Source organism: Anoplophora glabripennis, unplaced genomic scaffold, assembly GCF_000390285.2.
Source record: "Anoplophora glabripennis isolate ALB-LARVAE unplaced genomic scaffold, Agla_2.0 scaffold113, whole genome shotgun sequence".
NCBI lineage: Eukaryota > Metazoa > Arthropoda > Insecta > Coleoptera > Cerambycidae > Anoplophora > Anoplophora glabripennis.
Window position 1 is genome coordinate 129,719 of NW_019416240.1, and position 14,123 is coordinate 143,841.

A 14,123-nucleotide genomic window follows, 5' to 3' on the forward strand; every position below is an offset into this window, starting at 1 on the left:
AAAAACAGATAATAGGTACCCAATGATTTCCTAATAATATTTAAAGATTAAAATAACGAGCATTCAAATAAAAACGAAGTCAAGTTGACACTGTCCTCTATTGGCCCTATCAATTTTTTTTATTAAGCAAAATTAAATTATTAATTATTATTTTTTTAACTTTAACCTATTGTTTTTTTTCTATTTTGTGTTATGTGTAAAGTGTGTTTGTCAAATTTTGTTAGTGAAAATTACATAAGCAGGCAGTAAGATTTTCTAGGCTTTTATTTTAAAAATATATACGGTTCTAACATGGTAATTATGTCCAATTAAAAATGAAAACAAAAAAAAATGGTGGAGGCGCAGTTCGATGTGCACTGTGATATCAAATCACAAGTATTTCCTAAACTGTTAATTTTACCGAGTTGAACCAAAAAGTTATTATAGTTGGCAAATTCTTCAGGGAACTTATTTGTGATACAAGAAGATTGCAATCATCATCTATGCAAAAATTCTGTGTTGTTAACCATTGGTCATAGTCCGTCCCTGGCATTTTGGGCATAATGAAGTTTCACTTACCACATAAAAAACAATCTATATACATGTATTATCAGTCATCAAATTTGCATCATGCTGAAGTTAATAGTTTAGAGACTGTAAATAAAAACAACTTTTTAATTTGCACTTTTGAAAGCCTGTAACTTGTAAACAAAGGCCAGTATGAACAAAAATTATATAAAGAACTAATATTATTTTGACCTCATCTATTTGTACTCGTCTTTTTTGTGTCAAGTACCGGGACACAGGCTGTCTACTATAACAGGCCCACTCCTATGGATTTCGCTGAATATAGGTACATACGACGCACGTCTGTCTCTTTAAATGTTTTTTGTTGCATTTTTTATGCCTTTATGCTCGTAAAAACAAATTTGAGATCCATGGCCAACTTTGCGAGTAATCATAAAAAAACCGGAAAAGTGCCGAAAGTTTAGGGTCGTCTAACTTTCTTATTTTAAGAGATAGAGAAAACTTATTTTAATAAAATTTCATGGCAAAATTGATATCTTTCACCTAGTGCAAACAGATTTTTAAAGCATAGTATGTACTTTCCTGCGCCCTCTACACGGACAAAAAAAAATTGTTATCTAAGCAGCCTGGGGCTACAAAAATTGCTTGTTTCTTCCTCTTTCACGCGATATACTACATGTTGCCTGTTAAAAAATGTAAACATTTTCGTGTTAACGTGTAATTTGTTATAGACACGTCAACTACAAAAAATTTAATAAATACAATGTACGTCTTTAAAGCAAAATACAGATTTTCTTTTCACATTATTATAATATTGGTTTTTACTTTAGAGAAATTGAGCCTTGAACATTGTTCTTGCACAGACAAAGTAGCTAAATGCTGCACACTGCAGATATGAAAACAATTGTGTTATCCCAGTAATGTCATGTTGTTGTAACTGTGATTTGAAAAATTATAATTTTGATTTTGAATAATAATGATGTTTTCAAATACTGAAAAGTGTAATATGTTTGTATTATCAATACAATTAGTTCAATTCTATTCAAGCACTTGCGGAATATAGAAAATCTTCGCTGATAGAAGGACAGGGCAATAAAATCAGCTTTTGTTAATAAAATNAGCAGAGAGAGCATATATTTGTGTAGAGTAAACACCAGTCGTAGAAATAAGAAATAGGACGATCAGTTACGAAAATTAACAATTTTTGGAACACCGTGTACGTATTTAATCGTTAAATCTTGTTCGCCATTGGTTTTTCTTAGTTCCAATTCTGCTCTGAGATCTTTAAGGCGTTGCTGTTGAATTGGTGTTTTATCATCGACCATTGAAAATTTTCTAGTGACAGGATTTTCGAGCAACTTTGATTTGTTTTTAAGAATGTATCTAGCATCGGACTCAGTAGGCATTACGACTTTTAACATGCGTGGAAAACGCTGGCTTGGATTTGGTTTCCCGACTCTGTAAAATGTTATCGGAAGACTCTGGCATCCAATAGTATCCAGCGTCTGTCTTATTGTTTGCCGATCGTACTCCTTTCTTGCAGATGAATCATCCCCTGTTTCTGGTACTCCTCTAATAAAAACATTTTTGGCGCGGTTAATTCTGTCTAAGGTTTCATTAGCAATTGTATCGATGAGTTCTACAGACTTGCAAGAATCAATAGAAGAAATTTTATCATTTAGCTCAATCAGTTTATTGTTAAATTCTGCTATCTGCTGTTGTATATCTGCTTTGAATTCCATTAGAATATCTTTCAGCTGCGCGATGTTACCTAGGTTTTGGCTGCAGGTATTACAAACAATGCTAAGTCCTCGAATTTTGTGACGGGTGACGCGGTCTTCGGCAGACAGCTCGGTACAACTCAAATGTATCGAGCGTTTACAGCCATCGCACTGGATTTTACTGCTACGCTCGGCTATCGTTTTAAGACAGTTCGCGCATGTGGGACTCATGGTTTAGCTTTTTGTATGTACTGATATATGTTGATAGACCCAAGGCAAGGATTGACAAATAATAGTTACTCACGATTAATCACTATTCTGCAGTGAAGATCAGCAAAATAAGTAGCACACTCACTTGTATAACACTAGATTCATCTATCAAATAAATTTTATGAATTTTATTAGAGTATTACTATTTAAAAACTTTGTTTAAAGTGCGAGCAAAACTAACGCTGTACGTATGCTGTACTCAAAACTGTATCCAAAACCCTTATAAAAATCATTTTAAGTTTTATAGACTTTACGGTAATAGTGTTTCTACTCTAGAGAGATCGAGAATGATTGACCGGATTCTGAACGTACCCTGTCTCAATTGCTATCAAAACTGATTTCCGTTTGCTAAAATTACTTTTTTTTCCGTGCAATTTCATGGTGTTCTGTGGCGATTTCACAATTTGACGTTCTGTTCATTGGCGCACGGATTTTTTGGCTTGATTATTATTTTGTAGATTTTGTTGTTACCTGATATATTTTGCGACATTATAAAACAGTATTTTTCAATACTACAGTTAGAGTAGGTGGATATTATACGTGAGTAATTAATTTATTGCGTATGTTGTTCTCTAACCTAATCGGTTTTTTAATTTAGGTTAACATGGCATTTTCATTAGAACATGATAAATTTCTTCTGGAGGCCTATTTTCGTAGTGGACAAAACAATGGTAATGGTTGGAAATATTCGATGAATTCGTGTCATTTACAATTTCAAGAACAATTTCCAAATGATGAAATTGATTATGAAATTTTTTCGAGACACGTGAAGAGATTAGTGGAACGCTTCCATAACACTGGAAGTGTTTGTAGAGGAAAATCTCCAGGCAGAAAGTCTATTCTTACAGAGGAAGTCTTGGAAGATGTTGAAAACCGCTTACGAGCTAGTCCAACCAAATCACTACGTCGGTTATCTGCTCAAACAGGTACTTAATAACAAATATTTATTCTAAAATTTGTATCATTATTCCTAAATTGTTTATAGGAATATCATATGGATCATGCCATAAAGCAGTAAAGAAGTTGCATTTTCATCCTTATAAAGTTAGTGTTGTGCAGGAACTACTTCCGTTAGATTTTGGAAAACGTGTGCAATACTGTAATTGGTTTAACGAAAATCTGAATGACGACGATATTCTAGATCTAACATTTTTTTCTGATGAAGCGTGGTTTCATTTAAGTGGGTACGTAAACTCCCAAAATTATCGCTCTTGGAACACAGAAAACCCTAATATTTTGCGTGAAACAACTCTGCACCCTATTAAACTTGGTGTTTGGGTAGCTATGTCACGTAGAAGAATAATCGGACCATATTTTTTCCGTGAAAATGTAACTGGGCAGGTATATCGGCAGCAAATATTGTTACCATTTTTTGAGGAACTTCACGACGATGAAATCCATCATGGATACTTTCAGCAAGATGGCGCAACAGCTCACACCTCTAACGAAACTTTAGAGTTGATTAGAGAGTATTATGATGATCGAATAATTCATCATCTTCATCTTCATCATCTAGTGGTTGGTCCTTTAAAAGTCCCATAGCACTGCGGCCTAATTAGGCTATTGTGCGTCCCACTACTAGTCCTATTCAGCAAGTAGATTTGTCCTTTTTACAAAGTCCAAAAGCTTCCTTGCTGACAATCGAATAATTAGTCAAGATAGATGGCCACCACGTTCTCCTGACCTTACACCCCTAGACTATTATTTATTTGATTTTTTAAAAAATTCAGTATTTGCTCAACGGTTACACACGATTGAAGAACTTTTACAAGAGGCAATTACAAACGAAATTAGGGGTATTACACAAAATGTTTTACAGAATCTATTTAATAATATGAAAAGAAGAATTAATACCTGCTTGAACAACAATGGACATCATATTGAACATTTATTGTAAAAATATAGATATTTTTATGAATTTTATGTAATTTTAAGGTAAAATATTCAATAAAATGTGAAAAAATTCCAATTACTCTGTTATTACATATTGCATGTAACTGTTGTTTATTGCTCTCGGTCATACAGACAATCCTACCATCTAACATAATCAAGCACTTCCAACTGCTTGCATTTGCTTGAAGCAAATTTTTTTAAGACACNGTTTTCCAGAGGCTGTTGTCTTGTGGATCCAGCGACTCCAGGTGCCTAGCCCAGTTATCCTGGGCCAGTTCATCCAGAGCCGCCTTCACCCGTCTGTTAAGTACGTTTAAGTCATGTCTGTGTCGGGGGAGGCGGGTGCGGGTGGCAAGCCGTTTCGCACGTCGTCTGTCACGTATTAAGTTTTTTATGTCATCGGGGAGGGTGCCCCGGGGGTTTGTCAGTCGGGGGACAATGGTCTCCGTCGTAGTCTGAGTCAGGGCATTTTTAATGTCAGTCTCAAGGGAGAGGATTGCCGCCTCCAGGTAGCAACAAACCGTTTGCTACAACCGGCACTTTGATCCATTTTAATTATTATTCCTACGTTTTAAAACGTCCCGATTGTATTCTTTTAATTTATAAATTTACTATAGTCACGGAATATGCAAACCCTCGCGCGCGCTTCTAGGCTTATAGTTTGACGTTTCTAACTACGGCCACAGAATATAAACACTTCTGTGCTACGGCTAACTCGAATTCTACGTACGTCCGTTTAGACCCACTAAAAAAAGCATTTCCCTATCTGTAATAAGTGCGATAGGAAATAAATCGCGTTCAGTGTAACTCAGTCTATGACTGTTATAGATCCTATCGATGTGCAAAGAGAGCGGTACATCATTTAACATAAGCAAATAATATTGAACCCTTATAAAAATCATTTTAAGTTTTATAGACTTTACGGTAATAGTGTTTCTATATTATGTCTTAGTCACTCTCTATAATTTCGACCGCAGAGTATAGATAAAACTGAATGGGGTTTAGTAGAAACTAGAAAGGAATTTAAAACTTGAAAAATTAAATATAATTGACTACAGTAGTTCAAATCAATAATATTTGAATACAGAATATCTACTGCTCGATCAGTAACAAAAGATGAATTCTTTCGTTCACGACGTTTAGTATTTATCCTGAAATCAGAACAGTTGATTGGTTGAATTTAAAAAATTATTGGAGTTTTTTAAATTCAGCCAATCATCTACTTTCATTTCAGAATGAATTCTGAAGATCGTTAACGAAAGAATATAGCCACAGACTTCTAAGTTTAGAAGTCTGTGAATATAGCTATCATATGTTCGTGTTGTTCTGCTGAGTTAAACTACTATCTTCACTCCTAATATACACAAGACGAATGTCGTAAGAGGAAAGAAGAAGAAGAAGTGCTAACTTCATTCTCCTCGTGTGTGGTGGTTGTCAATGTCATTGTGCTGTCAGTTTATCAATACAAAAATACAAATAGAATTTTGGTTTTGTTTTTAATGTTGTCTGGAAAGACGTTTATATTTCACCATGGGTGACAAGGAAGGACCCATCTTGTACGTTATTGTTGTTGGTTTTCATCATAAAAAAGGATGTCAGGTAATTAACATGATTTTTTTATAAACAAAACTTGAAAACGTTTCCTGCTGTAGGTGGAATTCTCGTATCCAGAACTTGTGCCAGGTCACCCAAACGAATGCCCACCTGGATGGAAATACTTACCAACTCTGGCTCTGCCAGATGGATCCCATAATTATGATAATGACACAGTTTTCTTTCATTTACCAAGTTCAGCTAAGCCGCAACAAACTATTTATGGTATATCATGCTTCCGCCAAATTCCAGTAGAGGTAAATCATATTTAAAAATCCGTACCAACTTATTTTTAATAACTGTTTCCATCTAGAAAATAAAAAATCGTACCTCGGATATTACGAGAGGTACCGTGCAGAAATCAGTTTGTGTACTAAGCAAAATTCCTTTGTACGGACAAATACAGGTTAAAATGTGTCTTATAACTCACGCTTACTTCGATGAAGGTGATTTTAGCAAGGTTTCTATATTAGAGGACACCTATCATCATCTGAATGCTGTTATGATGCAAAATGATACCCTACATCAAACTTTTGTTGGTAAGTAATAACTTTTTTTATTCTGTTATCCCAAAAATGTTTTATTGAAATTGATGGAATATTTACCTTTTTCAATATTTGATGAACACAATATTCTTATCATTATTAGTCATTCATTCAACAAATCTTTCATGATGAATAAGTAATTTGATATCATTTTGTTTTGAAAAATATGTTTATATTACTCAGTAGTAACCAGAAGACTACAAGCATTTTAATATGTCTTTCTTTAAATCTCCCTTAGGCCATAGATTTTTGTACTGTTTTTTAGGACTTTCGGCAAGAGACTTTATCTTACAATGGAAACATAAAGCAGTGTTACTATTTAAATTATTACTTCTAGAGAAAAGGGTTGTTTTTTACAAGTCCCCAGTACATCCACTATGTTCTACAATATTATCGCTCATATCTCTGTTTCCCGAAATGATAGAAGTTGGTTTAAATCAGTCTGCTTGCATAAGGTACGTACTTTATACATATTATTTTCGCCTATAAACTAAACATATTTTCAGGTTGTCACGACCTATGTCACCAATGCCAGAATATTCTGATGACGATTTAAGCCCCATAGAGAATAAACTCACAAATGGAGACTTTGAAACTAAAAAAATTAGAGAAGAGAAAGGTATGACCGACAGTGAACAAACGGAAGAAACGAAAGAAAAATCGGTCAAAAAGGAGGATCGCACTAATACTGATCAAACCACTGACCCTGCTTTTATAAATGGAAATTGTACTGAAGTTGGGGTGGAATTAACTGAATCAGGAAACATAGAAGCTAAAGAGGGTAGTCCAGAAAATGGAATTGCAAGTATTGGAGAAAAAAGTAACAGTCTGCACAGGGAAACAAGTTCTGATACAATATCGGACACTGTTCAAAACAATATGACGTACCTGGCACATCTGAGCACACAAACTTGCGGTTTCCCCTTAGCTATTTTCACCAAAGGTTCTTTATGTCTGCCTTATCTCTCCCTGCCATACTTAGACCTTCTATCTGACGTAAACGTACGTAGCTACGTTGTTGGTGCTACCAACATTCTTTTCAAACAAAAGCGGCAATTGTATGACATACTAGTCGACATCGACAGTAACAGGATAGAATGCCAAGATATTAATCTGAGGAAGAATTTACATTTGACGACAGAAGATCTGAGATTTGCTGATTATGTGGTGAAGCACGTGTCGGAAGAGCGTCACGAAGTTTTTCTGGATGGTGTGAGATGGGAAGGCGGAGACGAGTGGATTAGGACGCAGTTTAGGATTTATTTGTTGTGTTTGCTGAGAACGTCAATGTTGCCAGGTTAGTGGACTTTTATGCAAGTTTTACTCTTTGTATTTGCAAGAAAAGAAAGATTTCTGCATTACTTAATTGCGGGGCAATATCTCAAATCCATCCTTTTAGATGGCTCGAGAGAGATAGACAACTTCAATGCCAACTTTATAACGGCCTGGAGAGACACACACAACTATAAAATTTGGTTAAGTGGGGTCAACCCTGGGATTTTGGATGTCCATCCTGGTCATCCGTTTGCTGGACAGCTCTCTGTTGCTGATATGAGATTGAGATTGTCACAGTAAGTAACAATGCTACATGTACTTACGAGACAATTGAATTAATTTTTATGTATCTTACTGTGTAAGATACATAAAAATTGTTGTTGGTGTTCTCAAAGTTGAGGATGTAGAACTCATAAAAATAGTTTTTTTTTTTAATACAGTATAGTCTTGCTTAGCAAAGCACAAATCCACTAGATGCAGTGGAATAAAATTTCTCTGTCCATGAACGACTTTACAAGCATTTTCTATTTATTGTGAAAATTCTACCATGTTATTCACTTCTGCATTGAGATAAACTAAGTTTTTTTTTCAAAGAATAATGTATTTGGGTCTGGGGAGCGTACAAGCCAAGAAATTTGTCTATAAGGTCTCGAACTGTTCCATCTTATAGAAACCACTTTGTCTATCTTACAGGTGATCAAACTTGCTCTAAGCTGCAAGGGTGCGCTGCCGCGCAATAATTTTTCGAAAGTTGAATAACCGTTTTGGAATTCTGCACACAATGGACTTGTTCACCATTTTTTTAAATTTTATTTTATAAAAGAATTGCATCTAAAAATGGCAAACATCCAAATTTCACTAAAAAAAAAGTAAAATTTAGAGGGTCAAAAAATGTTTGAACATTTTTGCTTCCATATACTTTTGTACCGCGTAGTCTGCGAAAAAATTAGAGGGAACAATGCAGGTGATACAGCTTCAAGTAGTTCAGGCTAAGTGATTTGTAGAAAATATTAAATCATTCTCACTTGCCATTCGAAAACGACAAAAGAATGTTAATCCTGATAAGTAATTATGAATTATTAATTATTAATATCTTTATTTTCCAACTTTTTGTAAAATTATGCGTTTTTACGAATTTCACATCCTGTTGCAAAAACTACTACAACTTTGAAAACATCCTGTACTTTATCTTTAAGCACGATGCAGAATACAGAGAGTGGCAGAAAAATTAATCAAGCCATGGCATCTACTGGAAAAGCAGTTGTTACTACAAGTAAAGCAGTTGGTAAGTAATTTTAGCGATCACACAAACATTTTTTAATGTATAAAGTGAGAAAAAATACCCCTTTCTAAATTTAGAAATAGAATTAGAATATCCAAGACTTTTAAAGGTCATAAGAGATCAGTAAATTATTATTATCTATTGATTTTGTAACATTCTATATTTGTTTTAGGACCGCTAAATTATATTGGACGATTAGTTCAGTGACCTTTAAATATTTGCATGAGTAGGTCACTCTTAAAGGTGGTTTTTTAAAATAGAGTCCAAATTAAGCTTATACCTGTATAAGCTACCCTATACCTATATCCTGATACAACATGTGAAAATGTTAGATCCCACTGCAACTTTGTAGTTTTTAGAGATATTGGCAAATAAACTATGATTTATTCACCAATTTTTCAAGAATATATTTCTTTCTTCGGAGCTGAGAAAAATGACATGCAGTAGAATCTCATTAATCCGACCTCAAATGGTGCAACCCCCCCGCTTGTCTGATTTCCAGTGTTTAGTTATCTACCTGCAAGGGTCGCCGCTAGTCAAGTCTTGACATGACTGATCATTCACATTATTTCTTTCATGTTCTGTTATCGTTTTAACATGGAACAATATATCAGACAGTACAGTACCGTAAAGCTCGGTTACAACATACACGCTTATTACGTACTTATGGTTATAACATACCGAATAAACAAGTCCCGGCATTATTATAGGGCCTTCAATGGTTAATTATTTTCTTAAAACGTACTCCGTTATTATGTACTTCTGATATAAAATACCAAAAAACTTGGTCGCAGCATCTAAAAATTTCATTATAACGTACTTTTTATACATAAATTTATTTCAACAGGTACGGTAAAACCTTAGGGCACGTGTAGCACAGCGATGACATCTAAATCAAAGGCGTCATCTTTGATCAGACCGATTTATAAGTTTTCGCCGACTAGCTGCCCGGTACTGTCTATGTACCTACTTAAGATTTTTTATCTCCATATTGATACAATGCAGTTATCTAAAGTTATTTTAACCATTCTTTATTCAGTTTCCTTGTTGACGTCGTACAGTGTGTATCTAAGAGTAAGCGAATTTTTGAATACTGTTAAGTATGGATGATTCAACCCAAGCTGGTCCTAATAAAATGGCTCGGAAGGCCTTAACAATAAATGAAAAAATTTCTATAATTCAAGAAATAGAAAGAGGTGTTAAACAAGCTGACATCTACAAATCTAGATATATGAAAAAAACAACAGTGTCCACGATATTGAAAAACAAACATAAAATATTCGATTCCCCCGGAATTTCTAAACAAAGTAAAAGAATTCGCAAACCTGTCCACAAAAACATCAATGAGGCATTACTTCTGTGGTTTACATATCAAAGAAGCTTGAATACTATAATAAGTGGGCCCATTCTTCAGGCAAAGGTCCAAGAGTTTGCAACGTTACTTAATGCTGATGGATTTTCTTATGATTCGGGTTGGTTACATAGGTTCAAAAAGCGGCACAATATAAGTTCCAGTAAAATCCATGGGGAAGCTGCAAGAGTGAACATGGAAAATGCGTTGGATCTGATTAAATCGACATTAGTTCCACTACTTATGAACTACGGCAAGGGTGATGTTTTTAATGCTGATGAACTTGCTCTTCTTTATAAAATTGCTCCAGATAGTACAATGAGCTTTAAAGGTCAAAAATGTGTTGGAGGAAAACTTTCTAAGGAAGAATAACGGTTCTTGTATGCGCAAGTATTATCGGGACAGAAAAACGTAAAGTCTTAGTTATTGACTGTAAAAAAATTGCCGGTTAATTATACGGCAAACAAGCGCACATCGATGACTGCAAATATTTTTCAAAGTGAGCTAAGATCTTGGAACAAACAATTGGTAAAAGAAAACAGGCGGATATTATTGCTTGTTGATAAATTGTCCTGCTCATCCTCATGTTTCCAATTTTACCAATATTGAAATGGCATTTTTTCCCACCAAATTTTACATCTGTCCAGCAATGGATCAAGGTGTTATCCATAGTTTGAAAGTTCATTATCGACAACTGCTTATGACCAGTAATCTTAAATACATCGAAAATAGCACACCATGCTTGATGCTATCGAAATGGTTGCGAAAGCGTGGCAAGAGGTTGCCCAAAAAACAATTGAGAATTGTTTCAAACATACGTGGCCCTTCCTTTGCGAGTTCGATGAGGGCGATGACTTACCTCTTAGGCTTATTAAACAAGCTGCTAATGAAGATGATGATAACTTACCTTTAAGTATGTGGTTAAATAAAAATAATTTTAACTTAAAAAAATTAAATCCAACTGTGCTCGATACGTTGACGTGGATAAAGAGCTTGTTACAACAAATTTACCTACAGCCCTGGATATTGTTGGTCAGATTAACGAAGATAAGCAGGTTGATAGTGGAGAAGAAAATGAAGAAGAACCTGAAGAAGAAACGCTTGCAACGTTTAATGACACAATTAGAAAAATAAAAAATGTAAAACGAGTAAAATTAATACTGAAGATCGTATTTTAAGCGCATCGCTGTAAGTAGAAATGTATTTAGAGCAACAGATCCTTATAAATCGCAAAAAACGAACTCGTATAACAGACTTTTTTAGAAAGTAGTTTTAGATATTTTATTATACATACATACCTATTTTGTGATGCGAATAAAAAGTGTATTTTTAGTTTTGCTTTTAAGTTTTAAGAACAAAATCCATGTATATTGTTATTCTATTGCTGTTTTTGTTAAACATATGTATGTTTGTATTTTTGTTAAAAATTAATAAAACTTAATAATTTTTGTAAAATGTACTTCTGATATAACGTACGGATTTTTTAAGTCCCCGCCGGTACGTTATAACCGAGCTTTACTGTATTTCCAATTGAAAGTTAAAGTTGTATGTACATATTTATGATTTTAAGGGTCAATAAAAGTGTTCGTCTGATAATCCGACCTTTTTTGTGTTCCGATCATGCTCCCGGTCCCGTAGAGGACAGATTAGCAAGGTTCTACTGTAATAAAGAGTAAAGCTTAATGACAGAGCTTTGATATGAATATAGTTACAGAAGTGTCCGATAAGATATAGCATAAGTATCGCCGTCTGTTGTAAATCCCTAAAAATTTATTCAGTCCTAGCAAAAAAAGTTCTCCATTTTTAAGATATTGTAGTGTTACACACTGTATATACACAATTCCAATAGTAATAATTGGTAAATACTCAATAAACAAAACCGATCTTACTTAATTCTTTAGGTGGAGCATTTTCTCAGGCCAAGGGAGCTTTCTCCAGTTGGTGGAGCAACTTCCTGGTTAGTCCGGAGCCAGGTCAGAAAGCCCCGGAATCTCCACCCATCGATGCAGCTTGTGTTGAAGAGGCCAACATCGATCCAATTGACAATCTCACCGACATTCCCAAAAGTATTAATAGCGATAAGGACAAGGAGAATTTGAGCAATGGTAATGTGATCGAAGGCAAAGAGATATGCGAAGTTAATGGATTGGATCTTCAAAACCACCAACCCGGAGAAGTACACACTGTTTAAATTAAGTATTAAATTAGAGTTGATTGTTGACATTAAGTATTTTTCGCAGGCGGTCAAGTAGTGAAGGCGTTTGGCAGCTCGAATTTATGTTTCTAGGTGTATTCTTTATGCCCTTTATAGTGCCGGAAGAAAATATTTATTTTGGTAGCGTTGAAATGGAGGCAAGTATTCTTTACTGCTGCCGAGATAAGTGACTTAAATGCACAAACAAATATAGAGATTACATAGGAAAAATCGAAGAAAGCTGAGACTTTATTATTTATTTTTAATTCGTGGTTTTGTTACATTTTTGTCAAAATGTTTATGTCCAATATTTTTTAATGAAAAATTATTTGTTTTTATTATTTTTTATTACTGTTTTATACAATTCTTTTATTGGGTAAAATCAAATTAATTAATTGCAGTTGTGCATTATGAAAAAATATACAAAGTTTAATTATTAAATTTGTCACATTTTAGAATGGATTTGTAAAGAATTCAGGTAAAGTTCCTGACAATACCATAATTGTGCCAAGGTATTTCAATTTTTTTTTTTTACTGAATTGGCTGTTGTGATCATTAAATAATGTAATAATGAAATTAATTTATAGTGTCTTGATAAAAATTAAAATTAGAAGCTAAATAACAATCAATCAAAAACAGCACATTGTTTTATTAAAAAATCTTTTGCAATGAGATTGCACTTATTAAAATAGCTACATTAGGCTAATTAATTAAAAAAACGTCGTCGTCGTGAAATACCATTCTATTTATAAGTGAGAGATTATATTTACTTATTTGAAATTTTTTATTTAGTTTTTAATGTCGGTATTCTTTCCCAGGTACTTGCCAAATATCTTTTTTGCCTGTTACTACTAAAACGACTTACGTTATTAATCTAGGTAATATTTATATCCTGAAATGTTTTGTCTGTGTTACTAGGTAATAATTATGCTTTGATTAGCGAAATTTTAGAAAACATTATTTCTTCCTTGCCTCGGCATACCTGTTGGCCCTACAGTTTCAAAATGTGATTTTTACACATGATACAATTTAAAATTTATAAATATACAGGGTGTTCAGGAAAATTATGACCCTTAACTGAAATTTTCAGAATTACAAAACATTTCTCACTGAAAACCCTGTTTAATCAAGGTATAATCGCTCATAGTGTATAACACGTACTTATTAGAATAATTGATAATTTATAGTAGTTTACATGTTAATTTTTTTTTTTACGTAATCATAACGTACTTAAATATCTTAATCAAAAATGTATATAATATATACAGGGTGATTTGTCTCCGTTTTAAGCGAATAGTTTTTATAACATGAGCTCAAAACTAGTAGAAATGGAGGTGTTACAAATACAATTTAAACATTTACTTTTAATTAATTTTAAAAGTGGAGCATGACGAAACACTCTGTATATCCAAAATGGATATTTTAAACTCGATAATTATTGTAAATTTATTTACCAATAAACGTTTTTGTTAGATGTCTTGACGAAAATTTT

The 14,123-nt window shown here is 33.8% G+C and overlaps 1 protein-coding gene across 2 annotated transcripts; it reads left to right on the forward strand.

Annotated features, from left to right (window-relative positions):
- The first annotated feature begins 5,825 nt into the window (after positions 1 to 5,825).
- Positions 5,826 to 12,931, forward strand: LOC108905961 (late secretory pathway protein AVL9 homolog). Of its 2 annotated transcripts, none has more exons than XM_018709047.2 (8): positions 5,826 to 5,990; positions 6,044 to 6,241; positions 6,298 to 6,523; positions 6,795 to 6,984; positions 7,036 to 7,826; positions 7,929 to 8,100; positions 9,001 to 9,089; positions 12,339 to 12,931. In XM_018709047.2, exons 1-8 carry the CDS (start codon positions 5,922 to 5,924, stop codon positions 12,626 to 12,628), a joined length of 2,025 nt encoding a protein of 674 aa, XP_018564563.1. In that variant the 5' UTR covers positions 5,826 to 5,921; the 3' UTR covers positions 12,629 to 12,931. The 2 variants fall into 2 exon arrangements, with proteins under 2 accessions (XP_018564563.1, XP_018564564.1); XM_018709048.2 differs by lacking the exon at positions 12,339 to 12,931 and adding an exon at positions 9,259 to 9,452.
- Positions 12,932 to 14,123: the final 1,192 nt, after the last annotated feature.

What these genes read in the sequence shown, in the direction of transcription:
- LOC108905961 (XM_018709047.2), top strand. Translation starts at nt 5,922, where the DNA reads ATGGGTGACAAGGAAGGACCCATCTTGTACGTTATTGTTGTTGGTTTT. An exon ending in ATCATAAAAAAGGATGTCAG is followed by an intron (nt 5,991 to 6,043) that starts GTAATTAACATG and finishes TTCCTGCTGTAG; the next exon opens with GTGGAATTCTCGTATCCAGA. An exon ending in ATGAGATTGAGATTGTCACA is followed by an intron (nt 8,101 to 9,000) that starts GTAAGTAACAAT and finishes TTTATCTTTAAG; the next exon opens with CACGATGCAGAATACAGAGA.